Here is a 14,015-nt window from a genome sequence, read left to right as displayed (position 1 = left end):
TAACTCTGGGTAAGTACTGATTTGTTTTTTACAATAAACAAATGCCCACCCCTACTTTCCATTTATCTCTTGTCACTACCAGGAAGTTGCCGAACAGACGTATTGCCCAGTGGAGTACAATTGAGTTTGTAATCAGTGACCCTGCAGCAGCAGAGAGTCTCACGCTCTCTGTCTCTCTGGTTCTCTCTTGAGAAGAGATACTTGTGTTAATACTGACGCTGGGTTGGGCTGGGCTGGATAAAGATCTTTTCTCAAGTGAACACACACACAGGCATGTGTGACATGAAGGAATTGCATAGACATGCCTGGGGAATGTTGGCAAAAACACTCAAACTCAGCTAGACATAATGAGAGAAGTAATGCCTGTTCTCACATTTGGATGTGAACAGGCATAAACTGAGAGCTCTTCCGATTCCTGATAATATCGTAGCAGGGAAACATGGTCGCCCACTGACTTTGCACAAGTACTTACTGACTACAACACACAACCTTCATTCATTTTCCCATTCCAAAACAGAAAATTGGCACAGACACGGGCCTCATGAGGAGCGATTTTGGGGCATCAACAACAAACACCAGATGTGGAGTTGGGAGATAAATGTCAAACATATTGATTCTATGCTTCATTAAAGCTTATTATGGGGGGTAAAGTTTGCCTGCGGCAATGGTAATAACAGATCACAACATCAACATCCACCGAGGTCTTGTTTTATGCAAACATTGTTTAACACAGTTGGTGCCATTATCAAAGAGAGTACAAACTGAGAGCCAGAACACTGCTTCATAAAGTAAAAACAAAAATGGTGTTTCTGTTCCAGCTGAGATTTCAAAACTGTTTGCAGAGCCAAAATGAGTGATTTGCAAATGCAACTTGTCAAAAATAGCAACAGTTATTTTATTTTATCTTTTAAACAACAGATTTCTGTCAAGTGACTGAATTTGACCTAGAACCTTGTTACACTCAAGGAGCCTCAAAGGTAAATGGACACTTGCCAGCCTGTGACACTGGAACTTGTGACTCTTCCCTTACTCTTCTAATACAAATTACCATATTTTTCAGACTTTAAGGCTTAAAATCCTTAAATTTTCTCAAAAATCGACGGTGCACCTTATAATCCAGGGCACCTTTATGTATGAATTCTGGTTGTGCTACCTGACCTTGAACCGATTTTATGTGGTACACAGTGTTCAAAAATCTGTCAAAAAATGTTTTAGTACGACTTTGGTAAGCTATGAAGCCGCACCGCTTGATGGATTGTCAGAGCATTACGGCTACCGTAGTCAGGAGCCTCGCGGAGTAACCCGGGTCCAAAACTCCGTCCAAAGTCAACACTGCGGCATCACTGAGAGTTAAAAACTGTCTAAATTCTTTCATCTTTAATAAAATGATCAGTGTTGCTGCTTTACCAGGTGTAACAATTAAGTTTAACATCCAGGCATCCATGAAAACAGAATTTATTACATTTAACAGAGTTAGAAGTTAGCAGGAAGTTAGCTCGCTAGTTTCCACCTAAACATGATGTACCATGTTCTGACTGAGAGATTTTTGAAGAAATTCAAACGTACAGCTCTGCTATCACTTCCAACATAAATGAAGACAGAAAACTAAACAGCAGTGACTTTTGTAGGGTTACTGAAGTTGGACTAGCTGGTATATAATGATGTGCTACGTAATCGCTAGCTACACAGCTATGTTAGCATAACAAACACAGTGAAGCTGGAGGATGAACGCTAACTTTTTTCCACTCTATAAAAGTTAACGTGAGGGTTCCCGATGGTTAAGGACAAATGCAATCGCATGACAGGATGCTGTAAACGGACCAAACTTCAGTCAGGAGAACAACTCAGATAATCCATCCACAATACGAGGTTAGTTATTAAAATACTGCAAAAACATGGGAATAGAGCAGCTGCGAGAGAATTCAACATTAATGAATCAATGGTATGGAAGTGGAGGAAGCAAGAAGAATGAGTTGAGTAAAGTTTGACTTATCTGACTGTTTTGTTTCGCTTAATGCGCCTTATGTATGAAAACAGACCCGTTCATCGACAGTGCACCTTATAATCTGGTGCGCCTTATGTAAATAGAGAAACTGGAGTTGATTCAAAGTGTCAGAAAGATCACTGAAAACAACTAAACTAATAAATAAGCATCTAATGAAGTCAAGAACACTCAAATTGTTAAGCAATCATTGTTAAACCATTAGACACCACGATGAATGGAAATACCAAGGGTTTACAACAAGGTCCAAACCACCAACTGCACTCAAGAACAAGAAGGTGAGATTAGACTGCCAGAAAAAACGTTTTTATACAGAAAAAACCAAGCTTAACCCGTGACAGTACGATCAGGAGGAAAAAATATGAAGGAAAGAAACAGCTTATGATCAAAAATATACACATCATCTGTCAAACATGGCAGAACCAATGTAAGGGCATGTGCATATATGACTGCTAGTGGAACCGAGTCACTAGTGTTTATCGATGATGCGACTGGTGATAGAAGCAGCAGGATGAATTGTGAAGTGTAAGGGCTATGCTCTCTGCTCAGATTCAGCCAGATGCTTCAAGACTGATCTAACAGAGCTTCACAGAGCAAACGAATAGTGACCCAAACCAAAAATTAGGATATTTTTCAATGGCTAAATCAGGGACCTGATCTCAACCCAACAGAGCTTGCTTTTCAGTTACTGAGGACAAAGTTGGTCACAGAGGATTTTCATTGATATATTAAAAACAACCATGTAATTAAGTACACCCTCACCATTTATATTCCAGGAGACTACAGTTTAGAAGCGACTAGGACTTCACTGATATTTTATCTCTTCAAAAAAGGGAAAAGACTGCTGTGGATTAGAAATATGTTGAAAAGCTCTGACTTAAAAGAGCAAAAACACATCACACCATTTTTAAAGAGAAAAGAAGGATTTGAACCTGTTTTGCATTCAAGACTTCAAGTAAGTTGATATTCAGTTACTCTCTTTGATTCTGACTTATTTTCATCAACGGTGCTGTCTTTCAAACCATCAAAAGGGAGCTGCGTGAAATATTTCTCGCATTGGCTTTATCATTGTTCCGAGTTCCTGTGATCAGCATACTGAGAGAGGAACAAGTCCTATTACATGAGCAGAACAAAATAGAGAAGAAGCAGAGATAATAAATGGGTATTAACAGGCAGTTTCCCCAACAGTAGAAACTGTGTGACATTTAATTAAGTGGTCTGTGGACTGCAGTGAAATTCTAAACAGTGTATCAGGCCATTTCGAGTCTGGCAGATGGTTCTATGTATTTTTCATGCTGTGGAAAACCTGTGACTGAGGTTCGGTTGGTTGTCATCCAGTGCCTGGGGACCCAGAGCTGAATGCATTCTACACATCACTGCAGAATCACATGATGTCTGACCTCTCTGCCGTGGCAAACTGCCCAGCAAGGAACAGGGAGGAAGGGGAGGAATGTCAGCGTGTTAGTGTGTGACTGAGGTTGCACAGAAAGAGGCAGGGAGCAAAAGCAAGACCCAAAGATGCATGATTGAGTATGAGCTTGCATGTCTGTTTACTGAGCGTAAACTGAATTCTCTGCATCCACACACAACTTCACCGCACTGACCTGTAAAACATACTGTTAGAGAGGGAAAAATATGGATGGAATAATGCAGGGGGGAGGAGAGGAGGAAGAGAGGGACGCAACCACTGCTAAGGATTCACACAATGTTACAGAGAAAAGGGGCATAAAAAAAAAAACAGCATTGCCTGACTTCCCTTCCTTTGGAATGCATCCAATATATCCTGTGAGTGTGAGTGTGAGTGTATGTGCGTGTGTGGCATGCTGGCAGGAAGGCTTTCAGCATATAAATATCACATTACCACACAAGGAAACGCAGGCATCAGTTTGAGCTTCCAGCAGGCCTAACAAGCACAGGAGCTCCACTCTGGAGGTCAGAGGCAGAGCTTACACAAATGGAATTCCACAGGAACCAGCACTTCTTTTAACAGATAAGTGGCTGTAGCCTTGCAGCTGTGTGATGTGGTATAAGCCTGGTTTCAGTTATCTCACATGTGCTAGTGTGCACAGATGTACCAAGCTGCAGTATATATAATATATATACTGAGCTAGAATAAGATTACATACACAATTCCACAAAAATAGGCTTGAAGCCACAGTGAAGAATAACTTAAAGCCTCGTTTTATTAACTGACCAATGCACAGCAGATTAGATTAGATGAGATTAAGGTAGCGGGAAAGGCAGACATAGAACAACGCTCAGCTATTTTGGCAGTATGAGTCTGCGATCAGTAAAATCTGAACTGTGAAGCATCTGACTCAGCAACCCATGTTCAGTAAAAGGGGGAAAAAGATGTACTGCAGTATATTCAGAGAGACACCTGATCGTCTTAAACTCAGCAGGTCTGCAGCAGGACAAATACCCCAACCATACCACAGCGAGGGCCATAAAGAATTATCAGTGACAAGAAGACCGAGGAGTCCTGCAACAGATGGTATGGTTCCCACAGAGCCCTGATCTCATCAACACTGAGTCAGTCTGGGATTACATGAAGAAGCCAAAGGCACTGAGGCAGCCTAAATCCTCCGGAGAACTAAGATGCTGGGAAGAACCTGCTAGTCAAAAAGTGCTCACACCACGTTCCGACTTTAGATTTGTTTTTGTGTCATATGTGTCATGCTGAGTGGGTTATTCCAGAATTACTTAATTTTGTATGTGCTTTTTTTTTTTTTTATTACTGTTAATTATTGCGGTATAATGGCTCTTTGACTTTCTCACTAGTGTTCAGATGCAAACAATAAATATATGCATATGCCGCTGTTGTCAACTAAACATATATGCTGATGGTATACTATAACATATATATCTATTCATGCAGCAGATGAACACCATAAGAAAATCCTTTTATATTCTTGCTTTTTATATAAAATCTTCTTATCTTTACATGCTATGCTGTAAATAAGAGTTTCACCTGAGTTAGCACTCACTTCAGTGCTTGCATTTCCTTTTAAAACCCAAATGTAAGTTTTGACTCAGTATGTCGGCAAAGTATCGTTAACTTCTAACATTAATATTTGCTTTATTCTAGTAATGAAAGCGTGACAGTGAGCATGCTCAAGATCAATACCCTAAAAGTGAAGCTAACTGAAATTCAGCCACCATCCTGATTATTTTAACTTGTGTTATTCCTGCTGTGACACATCAAAGCCTGTTCTTGTCTAACAACAAAAATAAATAAATCATTCGTGAAATAAAGGTACATTTCTTTGCTCTTAAAGTGGAATTAATGACTAAAGAAAAAACAAAACAAAAACTTTAACAGTTGGTTTCGAGTCATGTCACGAATATGCATTTAACTGATAGGTACGTGAGCTGGGAAATGTGTTACATACCAGCCGTTAACAGTTCTGAGGTCAAAAACATATGCTTATCTGAGATACCACAGACTGGATTACTGTGCAAAAAAAGAATGATGCAACTTACAGATTACTATGTTAATATTTTATCATCAGGAAATGTGTAGGGCTCTTTGTTCAGATAATACATGTACAAACCTCCCTCACACACATTGCCCACTTTGACTTCTTGTCCTCTTAGTCATATCATATGAATGAAGACCTTTTTTTTGTATTCACTAAGACATGTATCTCTGCAGCTGGTGATCTGGTCTTTGAAACAGGGTAACAAATCAGACCTTAAATGAGAGTGTGGATTGATCCAATCAATTTTTTCACTGCAGGAGTAAGTAGATGTGTGATTCAAGCTCTGCATGGGGTCTGATGTGCCTTTGTCTGTGCTAGAAGCTTTCGTGGAGATAGAGAACACATATGTGGATGTGTTGTAAAAAAAAAAAAAAAAAAAAGGGAAAAAAGAAAAGAGAAATTCCTTTTGACTTAAAGCAGCTTTACTCAACATAAAGAATCTGTAACATTTTTACCACCTATAAAGCTGCTCAGATTGGCTGCACCTCTCTGTTGATGCTTAATTATCTCACTTAGCCTTTTGCAGCAAAAACATTCCCATTTTCAATCTGTAACATACCCATCTCTATCCCAACCCCCCTCTGCAGCAGGCAGGTCAGGCATACATCTCCACCCATTGCTGAGTGAGCACTGGGGGGTAGGAGTGGAGAGACAGAATACAGATCATAATGGCTGGCCAATTATCAGTACTAAGGGGGGGATGGGAAGCTGGGAGGAGTGAGAGATTACAGGGAGAACGGATCAATACACCAGTCAGTTTCTAATGAGGGAAAGAATTGGTCCAAGTCAAGCAGATGGAAATCCTGCTCTGCCTGAGGTGGTCTTTCTGCACTGTCTGTCAGCAGGGTTTCCGGGTTTTGGTGTTGTGCAATAGCGCCCCAACAGAGGAACGAGTGCAATGACACAGAATCGTCGATCAGTGACATTTAAGCGTTAAAAACATTTTTTTCCATTTCTGTGAGTCAGTAGTGTTTCTCTCATGCTCTCCTGATCTTCCCACATTCCACTTTCCCTGAATATTTCATACATCATGAAGAGACAGATTTAGAAGAGCCTGAAGAATAATGGCTGTCTGTCCTTCACCACCCCCCTTTTAACCACCCACAGCTGCCAGCACAGGACAGTAAATCCTACACCTCACCCACTCTCCCAACCCAGCAGTGCAGCTATGTGCTACTATACACTAGCACAACATGCCCTCTTCTACTTACACAAAAGGAATCAAGATTCAAACGCTAAACCATTAATGGCTTTTCCTTTTTTCCAAAATGTCGACTCCAATAGGCAAAAGCTAACAGTTCAGCACCATCATTAGGCATTTGGTGCTGTTATTCTTTTCTATTCTTTTCTAGTTGGTTCACTTTTTTTCTACATGTGTCTTGCTTTCTTTTTTTCTGAGGGGCCTTGTGTGAGGTGGGGGTGTTATTTATGGCTGCTCTGTGCAAGTGGTCACACATACACACACACATACACACACCCTTTCACAGGATGAAAGGGCAGCCACACTGCCTGCAAACATGATTTTACAGCCCTGGGTGGAATGAGTGGTGGAGGAGAGAATGAGGACAGAGTACAAAAGGGGAAAGCCCTTAGATTTACAGGTCCCAGCAGTCAGAATGCAACCATGAAACAGGACACATTTTTAAGGCTATTTTTTTCTTTCAACCAAAAACACAGCTTCTCAGAAAAAAACAAAACAACAACTGCCTTTATGCAGGGAGATACTGTGTGTGTATGCAGAGATGTGCAGAAATACAACAACCCACAAGCAGATTATTGCCTTTTCTGTGTGTATGAGTCTTTTTTTTAAGACTGTGCAGTTTCCAAATGTGATCTGCTTTTGTTTATCACTAAAGATGGCAGAAGATCATGTATGCACATGTGCAAGAGGTTTTGCAGCTTTGCTGGGTGAGAGCATGTTTATGCAATGTGTAGAATTTGACGAATTCCCCCACTTAAATAGTTCAACAAGACTATTCTACATGGATGCGAGTGTATCCGTGTGTTACGATATATATATGGAGTATACCAGGTAGAGGTGTAGAGTACAGAATAAAAAGTAACTAATGTAATCAAATAAGGCATGTACCTAAAGATGAAAATTTAAAGGAAAAAACACAACGTTCCTTGGTGAAGTGTTATAATAACATATAATACACACATTTAATAGTCTGTAAAAGAATGATTTGAGACAAGCAGTGTCTTGCAAAGCCGGGGGCAAAACAGCCAAATGAAGATGGCAATGCAATTAAGTTTAAATGTGTTCCATTCACAGCAAATGGGGAGAGCCACTCTGTTTCCACATAATGCTGTAATGGAAAGTAGGGTGCATTTTCCAGCTTATATCTGGTAACACTGCAATTAATTCAACTGATTTAGGTGCAAAAGCTCAAGTAAACAGTTTATTAGTCCTACAAGGCAACAGTGACCATGGCACTAATGGAGCAGCAGCATTATTTGCTACATCACATGTTCGCAGTCACTCTAACAGTGTGAGCTAAGAGGGGTGGGGATTTCATTTCAAGTAGAATCGCTTTCTCCTGTGAACATATCTGAAATACACACAAAGACTGGTACCACTGTAAAATGTACATACCACCACTCTGGTGGGAGGTATTTTGGTGTAACGAGAGCTTGTATTTGGTTTCTGTGGTGGATACTGCCCCTAGTGTAACACTGTAAACTGGCAGGGAGGTGTTGTGAAAAGGGTGGAGTCTGCTCTCTGCTGACAGAAAGTGGCACTGCACCAAATTACTCACAATTACACAGAGCAGCCAACTACACAGTCACTAAACAGTACTGACATACTAGGACTAGAGCTTGAGATCATACTTATTACTCAAAATTATCCACTGGGCATTTCAAACACAATGAGAAGTCTCAATGTTTTTACAACCACTACTGTTTTTTGCTATAACTGAAACTGAGTCATTATTTAACAGAGTTCTGAATGAAAAGACTTATTACAAAACTTTGTCTCTAACTTAATACAAGTTAAGTGTTTGATGCGTCACTTTAACACTGTCTCCAAGGCTCACATGGACAAATACATAAACCCTATATATATGGCCTTTTTCATGTACAAACCCAGAATTTATTGACATTTTCTCAAGTGAATTAATTTATACTTTAAATGTACAACTACTTTAGATCACAACTAAGCACAAATGATGACAGGAAGGCTGTCATCTTTAATCCAGTTGCAGACATTTCATGTTTCTGTGAACCCACGACTGACTTCAAACAGAACCCATAATACCAATCGGTCATAAGGAAAACGTTAAGAGTAGTGAAACCTGAGAGTTTCACTTTTTGGTTGGTTTTTTTTTTGGTTGTAAAAGTACATCTTTCACTAACCTGTTCCCTGAATTGCTGCTGAGATAGACAGTCAGTCACATTAACGCAGCCCAGCAAGCAGCCTGTGGGATAGTCTTTAGGAAACATGGGCCCTGTGGAGATAAGACCAGGATCACTCAATCAACAATGTGTGGAATTAAAAGCAATCAGTATCACTTTATGACAGCAACATGACAGAGCCCAGTTTAGCATTAATATTACTTGTATCAGCGCTAAATTATGATACCATTATGACATGTTATTAACAGCATTTTATCATGCCCATGAAAAGAAAGTTGTGCTTGTTAGCAAATTTAAACAAATATACTTTTCTGCTAGAAATACTTTACTGTGTGCAATAAAAAAGTTTATTAAATATACCCTAAAGACACTATGTCCTTTCACAGCTTTCACAGAGAAAGGCCAAAGCTTGGCAATAAGATCCAAAGGGCCTATTACAAAACCTAGCGCTAATGTTGTTACAACAGCCTTTAAGAGGGCCCACACAAAGCTACTGGGGGCATTTTTAACATAAATATTTCTATATAATTTTTTCCTGAGCCAAGGAAAGCATTACCCATGCATTATATTTTGTAGCAGCTTTTTTTCTATCTTCAGCAGCACCATATTTAAATCTGTTTAAACCAGAAATACATTTTTAGTATTCACAATATGATTCCTTTGTACAGCATCTGCACCTTTTTTATAAATGTGGCGATACATAGCTTCCACCTCTGCGATTTCTTGAGGGGTGGGCTTCTTTGCTGCAGCTGCAATCCAAAGTCGCCCACGGTGTGACGTGTACCACGTTCGTCCTTCTACCCTGCATACACACATAAAATGTCACATATTACAACACTTTGCCAAAACCCAAGTGTCTATAGGAGTTTATCATATATACAACACACACACACACACACACACTGCACAGTCCTTACCTCTTGATGCCCTTTACCAGTAGCGAGGCCCACGGTTGGTGCATGCTGAGGCACCAGCCGCCATCGGACATCTCCTGCAGCTCTTTGTCTTGGAGCCTCAACCGGTGTCGTTCTTCTCTTCCCTTGTCCTCCATTGCACTCTTTCCCTTCTCCATTGGTTTCTTGTGGCTTTCACTCCCTCCAACATCAACCCACTGAAATAGGCATTCGTTAGAAACATCAGTAGAGTCTGTTTCAATGCTCACTGTTTTGTGATGGGTTAAAGTGCAGAGCAAACTCAAGGGATTTGACTGATATTTCATTTGAATTTATAAAATAATACAAATGACTAAAGAAGAATGATTAAAGAAGAAATGCCACGTTCAGAATGGATCAAGTTACCTCTGGCGCAGATTGCATTATGTTGGGATTCACCAGATCTCTGAGGCCCTGCCGTCCACCCTTTCTTTCAGAATACATTGGTGATTTGGACACCGATTCATTGCTCATTGCCTTGAGGGTCTCATCCAACCTGCAAATTATTGGAAACATTTCAGAAAGTCTGGCTGTTTAACACAACCACATAACATAAATCTGGAATTGCTGTTGTGATTCAGGTGCTGTCAGATTATCTTACTTGTTGTAATACTCATTCAGGTTGTTTCCCTCTTCAATTACTTGTCTACCAGCAAAGTCAAGTGTGATCTTCCTGTCCTTGCGAGAGGCATGGCGAAGCTCTCTCAGCTCCTCTTCCTTTTTCTTCAGTTTCTCTCGCTCATTGGGTGACAACCACTGATTGGATTCAGTGGCAAAGTAATCAGACTCGTCATCCAGAACCTGTGTTCTTCTGATACTGGGGTTAAAGGGAGGCAGTGAAGTGTTATTACCAACTTTCATCACTATCTTCAACAGCAATCAAAATGTCCTGTTAAAGTGTAAACACTGCACACAGAGCAGTAAACCTATCCATTCTTGTAAAGCTCTTTTCTTAACTGTGTGTTTTATGATACCTATTTCTGTCATATTCCAGCAGTTTGTCTTTGTGCTGAATTGCTTTCTCCAGCCCAGCCTTCATCGTGGCCTCTTGGTGTGAGAGATATTCTCTTTCTCCGAAGTCTGTCACCAAAATAAAAACAAACTCACAGTATCAAACCAGTTGATCTTTTCAAAGAGTTTCTTTTCATAAGTCCTGACTACTTAAGACCCTCACCGCCCATGAGCTTCTTTCTTAGTTTCTGGCTTTTGTTGGAGTCTCGTTGGAGGATCTCCTGTTCTTCTTTTGTGCAGACCTTAATCAGAAAACACTTTTAGCACAAGAAGAATGACAAAAAAAGCCCCAAAACAACAACGCAATCTAAGGACTTAAAGTGATATGTACCAGGCTGCCACAGAAGAAACAGGGTCCTGAGCCCTCTTGCTCACACACAATACGGCCACAGGTGATGCAGTTGTTAATAAGCTTGTGCTTTTGGGCAAGGCATTCACAAGCATGCCGACCTGGGAGTAACACAGCCAGCCTGTCCTGACCCTCTTTAGCGTAGAGATTGACAAACTTTGTTTTCTTCTTTGATGATGATGTATTACTATTTTCCTGGGCCTGAAGAACAATTGAATGAAGAGAAGTAGAAAGGAAGACATCTGTTTAACAAATGAACACAACAATAAAAATGGCACAGGACATGTACAAATAAACATGATATTGATATCAGTTACAAGTTTGGATCCCGCTTTTTTTTTTTTTTTTAAGGATTCTTTATTATTTTTATTCTTTTTTGTATCAGAACGCAGAAATATCACCTGAATATATGAAGAGAAAACAAAGTTTACTTTAAATTATTCAAAGCAGGATTTGGGATGCCATAAGCGAGATTCTATCAACAGGCCATAAAAAGATAAAAATGATTAAACATTAAAAAGCATGTCTGTGACTCAGCCCTTCATGACTGAATAGCAAAAGCAAAATCCACTACTTTAAACAACAAGAAACAGAGTTACAAGTAATTTTAGAAGTCTGCTCATTACTGAACTGGATATTACACCAGTGGAAATCCGTCCGTTGCTTTGATGAATGCAGTTTTATGTCTTTGTTAGATATGGATATTGTGAAAGGCTGTGAATGCACTGAATTGACACACCATCCCATCTGACTACCATATTAAGTTACTTCACAGGTTTGATGTCCATATTGTTCTACAATGTAAAAAATATTTTTTTAAAAATTAAAATAAAACAAAAGAAAGAAGAAAATCACACACTGATGAGTAGGCATGTCCAAACGTCTGACTGGTATTTTATAAGTTCTGTCAATTTGGTAACAAATTATCTCCATAAAGCAGGTGAGAAGACAACAAAAGTGTGGCATTATTTGTACTCACCCTCATCAGATCAATGGGGGTTTTTACAGCTTCTGGCACAGGTTCTGCTTGGCTCACGGTCATCACCTCCTGTTTGTTGCGTCCTTTTCGTTTAGATTTCTTCTGGGTATCTCGGGTCATATCTTGTGCATCTAAAATATTTTTAAAAATTACCTTCATCAACGTTGTTTCAGAGCAACTGAGGCGTTTTTTTTTACTGTAGTTCCTTTTATGTAGTCTATCTGAATGAAATTTGTTTCTTACCTGGTGATGAAACAGATTCTTTGAGAATGAAAAGACCTGTGGTATCTGCTGCCTGTCTTTGAGTCTTCTTCCATCTGCTGAGGAGCTCGTTAATGAACTGCCCCTTTTCCCCATCTGTACCCTGCAGGAGGTCTCCCACATATTCCTCAATCTCTTCAGCCTTCTCGATTGATAGAATATATCTTGGAAATACAACACCACAACTTCATTTATTGACGTTTCTATACAAATTCATTGCCTAACATTTTAAAAGACCAGAAATAGCGACGAACTGTCATTTAATTATCAATTACTTTTAAAATATGTGTCTTTCAGTAATTTTAGAAGTATGCTAATATATCAGGAGCTTAGGTATAAAAAAAAAAAGCATTTGTACGAATGTGTGTGTGGTTGGGTGAACGAAACTTGTAGTAATATATACTGTAGCTATATAAATACCAGTCCATTTACCATATTAGTCCACGAAAAGCTTTTCATATATAATTGGTTAAAGTTGCTTATTTTAGGGTACACGTTTATGCAGTTCTTCATCTCTGTCTTTATGATAAACTATCAGCTTTCAGGCTGTTGATCTGATGGGTGGACTCTAACTTTGCTTGGTTTAGTGTCCATATCATTTGCTTATTACCTGCCAAATGAAAAACGTTATGATTTCTCAACAGAAAACTATGTTCACTGTTTCGCTTACATACACTAACCATGTAAACCACGTAAACCATGTGTGTAGATTTTTAATAGTTAAAACAAATAAAAATACATAAAGACACAAAGTCCCACTCGACACTTGTCATGTAGAAAAAGGTTTAATCTGACTTTTTAGCCAAAACAGCTTGTTCACGGTGAGCCACTAAATAGTCAATACACTGGCATACAGCTGTAGTGTCACAATTAATTAGCTGTATCAAAAACGACAACGACACGTCATATACATACATAAGTACACCATAGCGCAGCCTAGCTTACTAGTTAGCTGATCTGCAGATGCTACAATTAGCCAGACGGCAGACAGTAATAACAGGCAGGTAAAATTTTCTTACTGGACGATTTCTTCACCCGCCTCCAATCCAAACTTGTGATGTAACTGTTCCACACACCACTGCAACAACTGCTCCGACATTTTTACCAGATGACAGGCTCCACACCTTCAAGTTTAAATCAAAGAGACCGGCGTGTCAAGCACAAACTTATAGCATAAACGTGTTTCCAGTCGGCGAAAAAAACAAATGCGCACATAACATTGGCGTTTACCGGGAGTACGTGGCAGAATCCCGTCCTGAAACAACTTATGCTGTGGTGTAAAGGTTCCACCTGACCAAACAGAAAAGTAAAATAAAGAAAGAGGGGGAAAAACACTTGTGTAAAATCATCTGTCTTTAATTGTAACTTTCTTTAATTATACGCGGGTGTTAGTGAAACTAAACACTCCTTTATCAGTGAAATACGGATTGGTTGCACTTTTGAGTTCAATCACTAGATGGCAGGTTTGCAGTAACTTTAAATACACAAGCTTTAGCTGTTGCTTAAATCGACAGGTTCCACCGAATAGGCTCATACCTGACATAGGTTATTATCGTACATGAGCCAATCAAGGTTATGCCTGAAGTGACTGTATTATTAGTAAAACAAGTATATAACAAGACTATAAAGTATAGTCATCACC

The 14,015-nt window shown here is 39.5% G+C and overlaps 1 protein-coding gene across 2 annotated transcripts in view; it reads right to left on the bottom strand.

Moving 5' to 3' along the window:
* The window catches only part of trip4 (thyroid hormone receptor interactor 4), an 83,436-nt gene extending 69,829 nt beyond the window's left edge, over positions 1-13,607 (bottom strand). The window contains exons 1-11 of one of the 2 annotated variants that reach the window (XM_085459095.1): positions 13,393-13,607; positions 12,356-12,537; positions 12,113-12,243; positions 11,116-11,334; positions 10,948-11,026; positions 10,748-10,853; positions 10,375-10,590; positions 10,140-10,269; positions 9,759-9,952; positions 9,519-9,643; positions 8,842-8,933 (exon numbers count right to left, since the gene is read on the bottom strand). In XM_085459095.1, coding sequence (XP_085315221.1) covers positions 8,842-8,933; positions 9,519-9,643; positions 9,759-9,952; positions 10,140-10,269; positions 10,375-10,590; positions 10,748-10,853; positions 10,948-11,026; positions 11,116-11,334; positions 12,113-12,243; positions 12,356-12,537; positions 13,393-13,472 — 1,554 coding nt within the window. In that variant the 5' untranslated portion in view covers positions 13,473-13,607. The remainder of the gene's footprint in view (positions 1-8,841; positions 8,934-9,518; positions 9,644-9,758; positions 9,953-10,139; positions 10,270-10,374; positions 10,591-10,747; positions 10,854-10,947; positions 11,027-11,115; positions 11,335-12,112; positions 12,244-12,355; positions 12,538-13,392) is intronic. The other variant, XM_085459104.1, reaches the window with a different exon arrangement.
* Between the last annotated feature and the right edge of the window lie 408 nt (positions 13,608-14,015).

This window comes from Copadichromis virginalis, linkage group LG1, assembly GCF_057382275.1.
Source record: "Copadichromis virginalis isolate Kocher_CV1m ecotype Utaka linkage group LG1, C_Virginalis_male_GT1.1, whole genome shotgun sequence".
Lineage (NCBI taxonomy): Eukaryota > Metazoa > Chordata > Actinopteri > Cichliformes > Cichlidae > Copadichromis > Copadichromis virginalis.
This window is presented reverse-complemented; position numbering and strand designations above follow the sequence as displayed.